The sequence below is a fragment of the Schistocerca americana genome, chromosome 2, assembly GCF_021461395.2.
Source record: "Schistocerca americana isolate TAMUIC-IGC-003095 chromosome 2, iqSchAmer2.1, whole genome shotgun sequence".
In the NCBI taxonomy this organism is placed as follows: Eukaryota; Metazoa; Arthropoda; class Insecta; order Orthoptera; family Acrididae; genus Schistocerca; species Schistocerca americana.
The window spans coordinates 643,907,891-643,923,245 of record NC_060120.1 but is presented as its reverse complement, the minus strand read 5'-3'; the positions used below and the strand labels follow the sequence as shown (position 1 = coordinate 643,923,245).

The 15,355-nt window shown below is 44.3% G+C and overlaps 1 protein-coding gene and 1 non-coding gene across 2 annotated transcripts in view; one reads left to right on the top strand and one right to left on the bottom strand.

The window, feature by feature from the left end:
* The window catches only part of LOC124594266 (sialin-like), a 197,517-nt gene that overhangs the window by 146,899 nt on the left and 35,263 nt on the right, over nucleotides 1–15,355 (top strand). Inside the window, exon 9 of the mRNA XM_047132629.1 lies at nucleotides 4,728–4,883. Coding sequence (XP_046988585.1) covers nucleotides 4,728–4,883 — 156 coding nt within the window. The remainder of the gene's footprint in view (nucleotides 1–4,727; nucleotides 4,884–15,355) is intronic.
* Nucleotides 5,121–5,196, bottom strand: Trnat-ugu. Its single transcript has one exon. It is a non-coding gene; the product is annotated as a tRNA-Thr (tRNA).

Sequence of the window (15,355 nt, the reverse complement as noted above, 5' to 3'; positions counted from 1 at the left end):
AGACGGTCATTTTGATGAAAAATAAGAGGACGACAGCTGCAAAAGTCACTGCAGTACTGAATGTCACACTCGCGAGACCTCTTAGCACCAAAACAATACGAACGGAGCTCCGTAGGCAGGAAATTGCAGGGCAAGTTGATATTCCAGAACCAGTCATCAACTATACAAATGCCAGCAACGAGTAAACGTGGTGACGGAGGCAAAAAACATGAACTGTGGAGCAATGTCGGGAAGACTCGTTTCACATTGTTTAAGACTTCTGGCCGCGTTTTTGTTTCAAGAGTGCAAAATGTCGGGTGTTTGCTGATGGTCTGGACAGCAATAACGTGGTATTCTATGGGCCCCAATGTTATTTTGCAAGGTTGCATTACTGCCAACGATTATGTGACCATTTTGGCTCATGGTGTGGGTTCCTGTAGTCATGTCCTAGTTCATGAACCACGGGCAACGTATGAGTGGCCAAGTAAGTGGTCCCGACAGTCGGGATACCAGTTACTTTGGAATAAGGCTGGGCATCTCGGACATATTCTGAGTCGTGGTCACCTTTGTGCTCATACGGCAAAGACTACCAAATCCACCGGTTAGTCCCTCAACCGTTAGGGGTAAAACCCAATGGGACCCGGGGCAAGTAAGGCTAGCAACCTGCTTCCCCGGTACTTTAAATATGATGCAGCAACAATCAGAGCAAAATGCCTCGGACCTTTGGAGGTGACGGAGTCCCACCTCTAACTGACAAACCAGGGACTCCTAAGATACGACCTGGCAAACGAATGGTAATGAGATGGGGAGCTATTAATATCAATGGGGGCTGCTCTGGGAAGAAGGTAGTGCTGGCAGAGGCTGCAAGTAAGATGGGGCTGGACGTTTTAGCTGTTAGTGACATTCGGGTAAGGGGTGAGAAAGAAGAGGAAGTGGGAGAATACAAGGTCTACCTATCAGGAGTCAAAGCAGGAATAGTACAATGGGGTGTAGGGCTTTACATCAGGAAAGAAATGGAACCCAGCGCAGTTGCAATAGAGTATGTAAACGAACGACTGATGTGGATAGATTTGACAGTGTCTAGCAAGAAAATTAGAATTGTGTCAGTATATTCGCATTGTGAAGGGACAGATCAAGGTAAGATGGATAGTTTTTATGAGGCACTCAGTGATGTAGTTGTTAGAGTAAAGGACAAGGACAGTGTTCTGCTCATGGGTGATTTTAACGCCAGGATTGGAAATCGAACAGAAGGGTATGAAAAGGTTATGGGTAAATCTGGAGAGGATATGGAGGCCAACAGGAACGGGAAACAACTCTTGGATTTCTGTGCCAGTATGGGCTTAGTAATCACAAACTGCTTTTTTAAACATAAGAACATTCACCGGTATACTTGGGAAGGCAGGGGAACCAGATCTGTCATTGACTATATAATAACAGATCAGGAATTCAGGAAGGCTGTGAGGGACACACGTGTATTCAGGGGATTCTTTGATGACACTGATCATTATTTAATTTGCAGTGAAATTGGGATTGTGAGGCCGAAAGTGCAGGAGGTCAGGTCCATATGTAGGAGGATAAGAGTGGAGAAACTTCAGGATAAGGAAAGCAGGCACAAGTACATAACAGCGATCTCAGAAAGGTACCAGTTAGTTGAATGTAGTCAATTACAGTCATTGGAAAAGGAATGGACAAGGTACAGGGACACAGTACTAGAAGTGGCTAAAGAATGTCTTGGAACAGTAGTGTGTAAAAGTAGGATGAAGCAAACAGCTTGGTGGAATGACACAGTCAAGGCAGCCTGTAAAAGGAAAAAGAAGGCGTATCAAAAGTGGCTACATACTAGAACTCAGGTAGATAGAAAAAGTTATGTTGAACAAGGAAACAAAGCCAAACAGATAATTGCAGCATCCAAGAAGAAATCTTGGGAAGACTTTGGAAACAAGTTGGAAACTATGGGTCAAGCTGCTGGAAAACCATTCTGGAGTGTAATTAGCAGTCTTCGAAAGGGAGGTAAGAAGGAAATGACGAGCATTTTGGACAGGTCAGGAAAACTGCTGGTGAATCCTGTGGATGCCTTGGGCAGATGGAGGAAATGTTGTGAAGAGTTGCTCAATGTAGGTGAAAATACGATCAGTAATGTTTCAGATTTCGTGGTAGAATTGGATAGGATTGATGATGGAAATAGGATCACATTTGAGGAAGTGGAGAAAATGGTCAATAGATTGCAGTGCAATAAAGCAGCTGGGGTGGATGAAATTAAGTCGGAACTCATCAAATACAGTGGAATGTCAGGTCTTAAATGGCTACACAGGATAATTGAAATGACCTGGGAGTCGGGACAGGTACCATCAGACTGGACAAAAGCAGTAATCACACCAATCTTTAAACATGGAAACAGAAAAGATTGTAACAACTACAGAGGTATCTCTTTAATCAGCGTTGTGGGTAAAATCTTCTCAGGTATTGTTGAAAGGAAAGTGCGAGTATTAGTTGAGGACCAATTGGATGAAAATCAGTGTGGGTTTAGGCCTCTTAGAGGTTGTCAGGACCAGATCTTCAGCAAGCAATTAAAGGTCTTTACATAGATAGTCAGGCAGCAGTTAGAGTTGACGGTAAATTGAGTTCATGGTTCAGAGTAGTTTCAGGGGTAAGACAAGGTTGCAACCTGTCTCCACTGTTGTTCATATTATTTATGGATCATATGTTGAAAACAATATACTGGCTGGGTGAGATTAAGATATGTGAACACAAAATAAGCAGTCTTGCATATGCGGATGACTTAGTTGTGATGGCAGATTCGATTGAAAGTTTGCAAAGTAATATTTCAGAGCTAGATCAGAAATGTAAGGACTATGGTATGAAGATTAGCATCTCCAAAACGAAAGTAATGTCAGTGGGAAAGAAATATAAACGGATTGAGTGCCAAATAGGAGGAACAAAGTTAGAACTGGTGGACGGTTTCAAGTACTTAGGATGCATATTCTCACAGGATGGCAACATAGTGAAAGAACTGGAAGCGAGGTGTAGCAAAGCTAATGCACTGAGAGCTCAGCTACGATCTACTCTCTTCTGCAAGAAGGAAGTCAGTACCAAGACTAAGTTATCTGTGCACCGTTCAATCTTTCGACCGACTTTGTTGTATGGGAGCGAAAGCTGGGTGGATTCAGGTTACCTTATTAACAAGGTTGAGGTTACGGATATGAAAGTAGCTAGGATGATTGCAGGTACTAGTAGATGTGAACAATGGCTGGAGGGTGTCCACAATGAGGAAATCAAAGAAAAACTGGGAATGAACTCTATAGATGTAGCAGTCAGGGCGAACAGACTTAGATGGTGGGGTCATGTTACACGCATAGGAGCAGCAAGGTTACCCAAGAGACTCATGGGTTCAGCAGTAGAGGGTAGGAGGAGTCGGGGCAGACCAAGGAGAAGGTACCTGGATTCGGTTAAGAATGATTTTGAAGTAATAGGTTTAACATCAGAAGAGGCACCAATGTTAGCACTGAATAGGGGATCATGGAGGAATTTTATAAGGGGGCTATGCTCCAGACTGAACGCTGAAAGGCATAATCAGTCTTAAATGATTATGATGATAATGATGATGATGATGATGATGATTTGGCTCATGAGGTTCATGCCATTTGTTACCCCAATGGCGATGGTGTGTTCCAAGACTACAGGACCCCTGTTCACAGAACTGGTTTGGTCCAGGACTGGCTTTGTAAGCACGACGAAGAACTGCCGCATCTCTCATTGGCGCCATGGTCACCAGATCTCCGTGTTATTGTCCCTTTGTGGTCTACTTTGGAGAGAATGGCGCGTGGTCACCATCCACCTTCATCATTGTTACCAGAACGTGCCGCTGTTTTGCAGGAAAAACCATACAGGAATTGCATTTATCCCTTCCGAGACGACTGGAAGCTGCTTTGAGTCTCGAAATGTTTCCTATACCGTGTTAGGCTTTCTGGTTGTGGTATTTCCACATATTTGTCCAGTCCCTGTATGCCGTTGCTAATATTTATCAGAGCTGTGGAAGACAATAAAAAAACTCGTCTTTTTCGGTTTATCAAACAGACGATTCACCTTCATAAAATAGTGTCCTCCAGATGCACGTTCTCAGAAATGTCTTCCTCAAATAAAGGCCGTTTTTTTGTCAATACTCTTGACCGAGAATGTCCTCTTTGTCCTTTGTCTGGGCTAGTCTCCTCCTTAAATGTTCCTTGCTTCGTTCGTCATGGGCTGTTTTGCTTCCAAAAAAGCAGAATTCCTTCACTTCGTCCATTACAGTGATACAAAATTTGGTGTTAAGTTTACCGCTTGTGTGATTTCTTCTTCTCATTATTTTCGCCTCAGTCCATATTCTGTGCTCATTACATGTGTTCATTCCGTTCAGTACGTCCTGTAATTCTTTCCGACTCTCGGTTAGTGCAAGGTTATCAATGTATATTAGTATACAGCTGAAACAACCACCCAACATATTTACGTCACACACCGCCATGAAACAATCTGCAATTCGAAGCCGTCTTGCGACAGAGGGTTGCAACTTGCGTCAGCGAAACGGGAAAAGCCGACTGAATAACATGCATGACATGCAGTACCTCACCTGATGTTGAGAACAGAATAAACAATTCGTAGACATCACTTTTCAGCACTGCTTCGTAGCTGACAAGAGTCGGACGGCAGTCTGGAGCACTGCTACGCCCCCCTCGGCAGCTGACACGCAGCGGCGCGCGCTGCTGCTGTTGCAGACCTGCTGGGGCAGGGGGCGCTGCTGGTGGGCGTGGCTTGCTCCGGCTGCAGTGGCGTGGCTGCCGCCGCCTGCATCACGGCCGCCGTCGCCGTCAGCGGCGCCATCTCCACGGGGCCCCTGGCCGCCATTATAGACCTCAGCCCCAGCTACTGCGGTATGTACCCACCAGGGGGGCAGCCACCGCTGCTGCCTGAAGCGGATGTAAAGCGAACTGAATTTCTCGCCAGAGTCGCAGGTTCATTACAAACGAAACCATCTACGTAATGATCTGATGTAAGATAGACATCAAGCACAATCTTGCAACATATGAGCAAGAAATGATTATTAATCGAAACCCTCAGCTGCCAACAGGTGTTGTTGATATACCTCAATGTGGACAGCTGAAAATGTGTGCCCCGACCGGGAATCGAACCCCGGGATCTCCTGCTTACATGGCAGACGCTCTATCCATCTGAGCCACCGAGGGCACAGAGGATAGTGCGACTGCAGTTACTTGTCTCTTGACGGTTCCCGTGAGACCCACATTCCCAACTGTTCACAGCCCATATTCGTAATGTTCCTAAAGGACATTTGCCCATCCACTCATTACTCGCGCCAACTAAGGTGACGATTCCCGTAAGAGTTCGAGCAAAGTGTGCGCATTCGCACAGGAGAAGGTCAATTCCCGGGCAGCCTTTAACTATATAAAGATAGTAACTGTTCCGAAAGACAGATACCAATTATGACCATGCAGTTTCTGTAGAAAGAAATGATAATTAATCAAAGCTCTCAGCTGCCAACCGGTGTCGTCACCTTAGTTGGCGCGAGTAATGAGTGAATGGGCAAATATCCTTTAGGTACATTATGAATGTAGGTTGTGGACTGTTGGGAATGTGGGTCTCACGGGAAACGTGCAAGGGATAAGTCCCTGCAGTCGCGCTATCCTCTGTGCCCTCGGTGGCTCAGATGGATAGACCGTCGCCGGGCGGCGTGGCCGAGCGGTTCTAGGCGCTACAGTCTGGAACCGCGCGACCGCTAAGGTTCGAATCCTCCGTCGGGCATGGATGTGTGTGATGTCCTTAGGTTAGTTAGGTTTAAGTAGTTCTAAGTTCTAGGGGACTGATGACCTCAGATGTTAAGACCCATAGTGCTTAGGGCCATTTGATCCATTTTTTTGAACGTGTATCGGTGAGTCCGGAACTGGTTGTGCCCGTGGTTGGTTGTAGGTTGGGACATTTTTAAAACAAAACAGGGGCAGATAACCAAACGAAAAGAGGCAACACAAAACACTAATTCCAAGGTTATGACCCCTTAAATTTAACACCCTTAACAGACAGAAAACCTCAAATAAATGACTTGGAAAATTATTCACTTCTTACAGTTCATAATTTGAAATTTTTACAGCCAACCCTCCCATTAACGAACATAAATTCAGGAGAAGTTAACGGCCTGCCAATCCAAGAACATTAAAACTATAATACAAGACACGGAGGTGACGGCCCCTTCAAATGGAGACCACAGTATAAATCACAAGATGCTTAAGTACTTTAGAAACCCAGTGTCTTAATACAAGACATGGCCTGCGCACTGTGCTGGAATGACTCACGCAGGTTTCACACTACTCACGCCTTGTACTCTCGTCACTGGGCAGTGTTTTATGCTCTGAACACCGCTATTAAGTAAATATTTCTACCAGAACTAAGAGTGGATTCCTTATTTCCGCCTCAGCGGGAATAATCACAGTCACACACTGTTTCCGGCTGTGAACACAAATTACGGCCAGATTGACCTCTAATGCCACTTCAAAGGAAATAGCGGGTGCCCATCGTTAGTAGCAGCAAGCGACGAGACTCCACATAGAGTACATAGGCATCCAGCATCAAGTTGTACTATATAAACTCTTGCTAGTACATTAGAGTCCATCACCACCAGTCAGGCGCCGACTCACTTCTCAAATCGTAACACAGCGCCGCGAGGAACCAACGCTCCACGTAGCGCTCAGTGCGAGACTCCACAACATAACCCATGCCCATACCACGGGCAAGCACCACCTCTAGCGCCCCGGAGCGGAAAACCAAGACCACATCGTCGGAAGCGCCGCGCTTAAGTAGTGGCCAAAGGAGGAAAACCAAAGAGAAAACACGCATGCTAAAACGACCTGAATTGCTGTCCCGACTTGATAGAGAATCATTGGCGCCAGCGTTTCCCCCACGGCTCGCACTCATATTTTAGAGGATGAAAAATGGCCGTTTATGAACAGCATCCTCCAAGATACTGGACTTGTATTCAGTGGCTTAAAACGAGTAGCCCTGTGACCCAGTTCGGTATGCTAACCTTTGCCTAAAGTCAGTTTCTTTTTCTACTGCAGCCTTAGTTCGCCTCGGCTTCCCCCTTAATGACGGTCGTGGTGGAGAAGCAGACTTAGAATTAAGGACAGGAGGGGACAGCGCAACTCTACTTAAATAACGGGTGTCCGGCAAGTAAGAACGAATTTGAATTGTGCGCCATTTTGTCATATGATCGTTGGCAGCCGTGGTTTTTTCGTTTGTTATCTGCGATCCTTCCCATTAGTAGCCTGATAGCTTTTGTCTGGTGAGCATTATTGTTTGATGTTTATTTTCGTTTTGCAGCAGATGAACTGAGCAACGTATTCAGATGATAAAAAAGGTGTTATGAAAACAGTGAAACCCCGCCGCAACTGTTCGTGATTTGCTTGCGACACTCGGACGTAATGCTCGTCCAACCGGACCATCATTTCGGAATTTGATCCGGAAGTTGGAGACCACGGACTCGGCTTCAAACGTTAAGAAAACAGGACGACAACGTTCTGTTCGAACCCAAGGAAACATTGGTGTCGTGCGTGACAATGTGACCGTAAGCCCCAGAAAATCGGTTCGCTGACGAGCTCACACAATTATATTTATCACCAAGTTCACTGCATGAAATCCTTTCAAAGGATCTGAAAATGTATACGTACAAGATCCAACTTACACAAGAGTTGAAGCCTGCAGGTCATGGAAAGAGACATCAGTTTCCTCAATGAGTCTTGGTTCGACAATCGGAGAACGAGAAATTCAAAAAAGAATAGTTTTCTTAGATGAGGCACACTTACACCTTAGTGGGTACGTCCATAAGCAGAACAGTTGAATTTGGGGTAATGAAAATCTGCGAGTGACTGTGGAAGATGAGATGCAACCAGAACCCACGAGTGTGTGGTGTGGGCCCTGGGCAGGAAGAGTGATCGGCCCGTACACTTTTGAAAATGATGAGAACAGCGACCGTTACCGAAACGTGCTTTCTGATCTGGTTTTCCTTCTTATTGATGAAAATGACGATTTTTGGTTTCAAAAAGATGGTGCGGGATGTCGCACATCTCGTGAAACGATTGCTGTGCTGATGGGAAAGTTTCCTCAAAAAATTATCCTTTTGCGTGCAACGAGGAATGGCCTGCCAGAGCATGCAATCTTATGCCTTTTGACTTCTTATAAGTATATATAAATAATATAATAAAGTATAATAAGTATATATAAATGTAGACTCACATAAAGCCAGTTCGCTTTGCTTACGGAGGATCTATAGATATCCAACACATTCAGATACCTGTAATAGACATATCAGTAACATGCGAGCAGTATACAAACAAATCAAAGGTTAATAAAACGCCAGCAACTGTTAGCTGGAACGAAGGTAACAGCAGTGTAGATGCCACAAACACACATGCAGCCACGAGATCCACACAGACATATAAATACATAAAAATACACTCTATGCAAACAGACAATCTGCAGCCATTTGTGCCGACCGCTTTGGCCGAGCGGTTCTAGGCGCTTCAGTCCGGAGCCGTGCTGCTGCTACGGTCGCAGGTTCGAATCCTGCCTAGGGCATGGGTGTGTGTGATGTCCTTAGGTTAGTTAGGTGTAAGTAGTTCTAAGTCTAGGGGACTGGTGACCTCATATGTTAAGTCCCATAGCGCTTAGAGCCATTTGAACCATTTTGCAGCCATCTGTGTTACGTATATTATCAGCACATGCAGAGTATCACAAACAAATAAACAGATATAGATTCTACAGGCCCACTGTTAACTAATAAGGACAATCATCAGGACGTACCACCAGACGCAGATAAGAAACATGGACGTGACAAAACCAGTGTAATTGATTATGACGACACTAAGCAAAACCTACATACGTGTCTGTAGGCTCGAGAACAGAGATAGATTTCAAACGGCACTGAGCTTAGTTACACGTCTCACGATTCTCCGAAATGTAAACCTCCCAACAGACAAACTTGAACTCTGCGATCTCTTGGGAGTAACATGTACACGGAAGGGAGAGAGCTTGATCTAAGAGAAAGTCCAAAATTACTTTGTAAGAGCACACAGACGCGTATACCTCAACGCCAAGGAGACTACATTTCAGTGTTTCTCTAACACGAAATCTCCATTCTCAAGATTATACAGTTAAACTGTATGAGGAATTCATTAGTAGGCATCGCACTTGGTAGGTTTCTGGACGAAGCAGGAGCGGATATACTCTGTCTCCGGCAACAATACATGTGTGGTGGAAAAATTACAGGGCTGCCAAAACATTACACGACCGTCGACCGTCACAAGGGCAAAGCACGCAAAGGCTGCAATAGCAGTAACAAACACGACCTTCATGATAACATTACACAGCACTGTTGGTAGCACAAAGCCACAGCCAAACGGTCGCGACACTTCAGTGCACGCACAGAATTTGTACGACATCGAACCGTTTGCAGACCTAAGCAGAGAAGATGCAAAATTTTCCATAGGTCTACTAATACTCACAGACATTAACGTCCGCTCTACACTCTGCAATGCTGATAGAACAAATACTAGAGAACATGTAATAGTTGACATCATAAATGAGTGCAACCTCTTTGTATTACGAGGCAAGTACAAGCACCAACACATTGTAGCAACGCTGCAGGAGTCAGTAATGTATGACTAACAAACAAAAACTCGCTAGTACACTAAACAAAATGGGAAGTACTGGACGAAGCAACATACAGACACGTACATGGACACACACACACACACACACACACACACACACACACACACCACGACCTCACAACATCAGGGATTACGTCTAGGTAGGGGAAATTGGCAGAATATCAGAGTCACAGAGAAGATTTTCCACTACACGATATCCGACGTAGCGCAGACTACAACACCCATGTTCTAATAGACTTACCAAAAAATAAAAAAATAAAGAGAGAGCGCGCAGTCAGGAGCCATTCCGCGAGCAAAAGCCGGACGGAACATAAATTACCATGGTCTGCAGAGTGGACAAGACTACGAAAGATTCACATGATAAAAAGATACTACCAAAGAGCCGATACAACAAAAGAGCGAAAACTCGGACTTTAGGTGTACAGTGACGAGAAACAAAAATACAAAAAAGAACTAAACATAACAAGACAAAACCATTGCGACTACTTTTTTGAAACACAAATAGAGGACAACGTAGGGGGGGGGGGGGGGGGCGTTTAAGTTACAGACAGAAAGAATGAAGACCCCAACACCTCTGTCAACATTAAGAAAGGCAGTCAGTTTGACGTCACAGGGCTGGAGATGCTCGGCAGAGTTTCTGCTCAGCTAGCTGCTTCCTGATGAAGAAACACACGATCAACACCACCATGCGGCCTTGAAGTGACCAGATGACCAATGTTTACGAAAGTGTTAGTGTTACCATCCCTTTCGCCCGTGAAGTAGGACTAGCGATAGACAGACTAAAAAAAAGTAGAAAAGCGCTCAGCCCACACGAAATACTTTCGGGAACTCTTAAAAATACTGTCATACAGTTCACTCAGTTTGTGGTGGACATGCCAAACGACGCCTTACAGCAAGTAAGAGTCTCTGCTTTTTGGTAAACAGACAACGTGGTCATTGTTAAGAAGTCAGAGGACAGGGTCCCAACGACCCCAAAACATACAGACCAGTCTGCCTCCTAAGAACATTGGCTAACGTACAAGAGCGGCTTCTTTGCAATCGACTACGATCTCACAGGCAGCTCTTTGGCCTAAGGCCACACCAGTGTTGTTTTACGGAAAAAAGATCAATAGCTGAGGCAGTCAACCGCGCATTAGAAACAGTACAAACGATAAACGATAAATATGCAGTTGCAACTTTAATCGACATGACACTTTTGGTGGTCTGCGTTGTTCGTTAGGTTGAGGGAGATGCAATTACCAACTGCCCTGTACGTATAACAGCTTACTAGATTATTGCCACCAGAAATATAGTCAAGAAAATACCGAAAGGACGCACGCAAGGCTCACCCTGTGGACCAGTATTTTGAGACATTGCTGTCGAGCCAGTCTTAAACAGCTTGGATGCGGATGACGGAATGAACGGGGTAGTCGCTTATTCAGAAGATTTATTAGTTGTTATATCAGAAAACTCACCAATACACCTAGGAAACAAAACTACATAACTTCTCATACGTAATTGGTGTAGCAACAAACTCAGAATAACTGCATACAAAACAATATATCTATTACTCAAAGGGGCACTGAAACGGAACACAATTATTAAAATGGATAGCGTTAAAATAAAAATGAAACAAATAACGCGATATTTAGGAATACATAATAACGAACGACTTCCTTTCAATGTGCATATCAGACAGAGTTGACGAAGTGGCGAAACTAACGCACCAGCTTGCAAGGCTAAAGTCACACAATACAGACTACGTTTGAGGACGCTACGAACATATCACACAGCTCTCTATGAAGGCATAGTATGCTTTGCAGAAAGTGCGTAGGCGTACTGTGTGTGTCTTGTGACCTAAAGAAACAAAGAGAGCAGGGGCCACATGAGCATACTACTGAGAATGTAGGGTGCTTTTGGCACCACATCAATAAAAGCCTTTGGTGGTTCTGGGGACTTGCCTCATTGACGTCGCTATCCGCCACATAGAAGCGGCTTACTGGCTGAAGAGGGGTGGCACGACAATGTTCGAGAAATAACGGGGGGAAATATCACATATATGTGTCAATTAAACATTAGCGCCTTAACATATGGCAAAGGGACTGGGGAACGACCGACAAAGACCGTCGCATTTTCTCCTTCTCTAGTGCACGGGAACGGCTGAAGCTGAAGCATCCGGATCCAAGCTGCTGCATGGTCCACTGTTTGATCGGCCGCAGCCCGTACGCAGCACATTTGAACCGCACAGGCCTTAGGCAGAGCGCTACATGCACATGTGAGACATGGGTCTCCTGAACGCGCGGCATTACACTGCAACACACTTACAAAAGTACGACCTGAGACAGAATATAATGACATCAAAGACATAGACAAACGGTGTGTTCTAGGCAGTATCTCTGACATGATTTCAAGAACATTGCATGACGTCTTCAGACCGGTAATCCATACGGCAGATCTGAAACAGTCAGACGACGACGGGATCGAGACACTGTCATAGAAACTGATGTAGATGCAGATACAGAAAATGACAAACACAACAACGACGACAACATTTGATACATACTCATAACACAAGGAGTTGAGTTGGATTGGATTGATTTGGGGGAGGAGACAAAACTGCGAGTTCATCGGATTCGGGTAGGATGGCGAAGGAAGTCGGCCGTGCCCTGTCAAAGGAACCCTTCTGGCATTTGCCTGAAGCAATTTAGGGAAATCACGGGAAAGCTAAGTGAGGACAGCCGGGCGCGGGATTGAACCGTCGGCAGTCATGGGCTGTGCGGCTGGTCCCGGCGGAGGTTCGAGTCCTCCCTCGGGCATGGGTGTGTGTGTTTGTCCTTGGGATAATTTACCTTAAGTAGTGTGTAAGCTTAGGGACTGATGACATTAGCAGTTAAATCCCATAAGATTTCACACACATTTGAACATTTTTTTTTTGAACCGTCGCCCTTCCGAATGCGAGTCCAGTGTGCTAACCACTGCGCCACACACAAGCAGTACGACACCTAAAGTAGATAAATAAGGTAATTATAAGCAAAGCAGACATAGCATGCGACTGGTTCGTGTATCTAAGCTTCTCTTGAAAAAGAATCTAAAGGAAAATGACTAATATAGGAATAGAGACACTCATTACTTCTAAGGAATACGCCGTACGGGGATGTGAGGCTCGAAGTTCCGAGGCTTCCCTCACGCCTGTGGCACTAGTCAGGGGAAATACCATCATGCGCACAATCATACAACATAAAATCACATGTTCAAACATATAGAATTACGTGTAGGTATACTATTACAAATAGTGCAATGGGCATGCCCTACAGCAGCAATTAAAAGATGTAATAAGTAGTAATACTTCTTAGATAGCTGCAACAAATACAGTCATGCGTAGCAAAATAAGACATAATTTTGTATTCTTCATCAGGTGCGACAGGTTCGACGTTTCTGCCGAGGTCCTTCCACCAGGAATAGCAACAACATGAACCAGAATTTATATGTTACATTTTGCTTTAACTCTAAAAGAGATAATCTCTTTCCTACCTTTCTATTATTTTCTTCTTAACTACCAACATTTATTATTTTAACACTCCGTTTCCTGTAACTATTTTAGTTTCCTTTGTAACTCATTGCTATTGCCCTTCTTTTATTGCAGAAAACATTATATATATATGAGGGTTGGAACTTTAATAGTGGCAGCTATTTATTTGCAGCTCGTACAAAATAGATACGTGTTTCAAAGTTTTACTGACCTTCAGAGTAGTCACCATTATTGTGTATAATCCGTTGACAGCGATGTGGAAGTCCTAGGATACTCTTAGCAGTGCCAGTTGTGTTGGTAGTTCGAGCGCCGCGGTCTATTTCCGGATGAATTTGTAGCTGTTCTGAAGCGAATGCCGTGAAGTGTTTCCTTCAGTTTAGAAATTGAGTTGAACTCACGATGGCCTTAGACAGGGGGGGTGCAGTAGGTGGTATAGCACTTAGCAGCCTCATCAGTCGAACAAATCAGTTACATCTTGCACTGTACGTGCTTGAGCATTGTCCTGCAAAATGATGGTCAGGTCCTGCAAAAAGTGTCATCACTTCTGTCTCTTTGCTGTTCATTTTTGGAATACAACCTATGACCAGCTTAGAGACAGAAGTGATGACAATTTCTGCAGGACCTGACCATCATTTTGCAGGACAATGCCCAAGCAAAGCTGTTACTGACGTGATTGACTCATGAGGCTGCTAAGTGCTCCCTCACTTAAACCCTCGCGAGTTCAACTCGATCTCTAAACTGAAGAAAACACATCACGGCTTCAGAACTGCTACAAATTCGTCAGGCAATAGAAGGCGCCTCTCGAACTGTCGACACAACTGGCACTGCTAAGAGTGTCCTACGACTTCCACATCGCTGGCAACGGTTTTTACACAATGCTGGTGACTACTTTGAAGGTCAGTAAAGCTTTGAAACACGTATCTATTTTGTACGAGCTGTAAATAAATATTTGCCACTATTAAAGTTCCAACCCTCGTATAATTCTCATCTGTAAAAGTTTTCAGAGAGCTTGCTGGGATGAGTGCATCCGCCCTTGCCCCGAAAACCAATCTCTGCCACCGCCAGTAGATTTCCTCATATCTGAATTATTTTAACTACTGAGCATTTACCTCTGTATCGATCTTCAGCGGCTATCTGTCTGAGGGTAGGAACAGCAACCTGCTTCATTTAGCTGATTATCTCTTTTGCATGCGCTTAACTGACTGTCAAGAATAATTAATACAGCTATTGATGAATCACCCGCCATCGGTCTTGGCAGTCAGGTAGGGTAGTTGCCTAACACACTTCTGAAACTGTGTATATTACGCAGGCCTCTGTCTATTATCAGTAGTTCTATGTCGCTTGCACGTTGAGATTTGGAAAAATTACTGCTTGCTTTCGCCCGCTTACTGCTGTTCCGTGCCTTGTTATTTTGTCCAAGTGTGATATGTGTGTAATGCAAGGCTACGTCTAACTTCAGTTTGCTGGCCATTACCTATGTCTGTTGTGATAAGCAGTGCCTTGCGTCGTTACAGACTATTGTTTCTATTGGCTGATTTTCTTATTTTAATTATCACCTGTAAAATTAAAATGTGAATCATTCATTAGGGAAAAATGCGACGCGTAATGACCGCGAAATGGCCCAGGCATTCGTTTCTGTAAACCTCTCTGTCTCGTCATTCCATATGTACATCACTATTCTACAATTCACATGCAAGTACTCGGAAGAAATATGACTTTCAAACAATTTCTTGGCCGTTCCACTCCCAAAAAGCACGTAGGAAAAATGAACACTTAAATTTTGCGGCGAGACCTCAGATTTCTCTTATTTTATTAAGATGGTCACTTCTCCTTATGTAAGTCGGAGTCAAACAAATATTTTCGCATTCGCAGAAGAAAGATACTGATTGACATATTGCAAAAAATCACGCCGCAACGAAAAAGTCTGTTTTAATGACCACCACCCCATCTCTTGTGTCATATCCGTGACACTCCCTCCTCTTGCATGAGATGTATGCCTGATACCGTATAAATTGCAATCATTTCGAATATGTATTATGTCATCGTGGAAATGAATTAAAAAAAAAAACATCGCCTTTTTTGGCCGAGGTCACTAACGCGTTTACTGTGTTGCTCGACCCAAGACAAAAATTTCTAATCCTGCTGCTGGCAGCAATTTTTA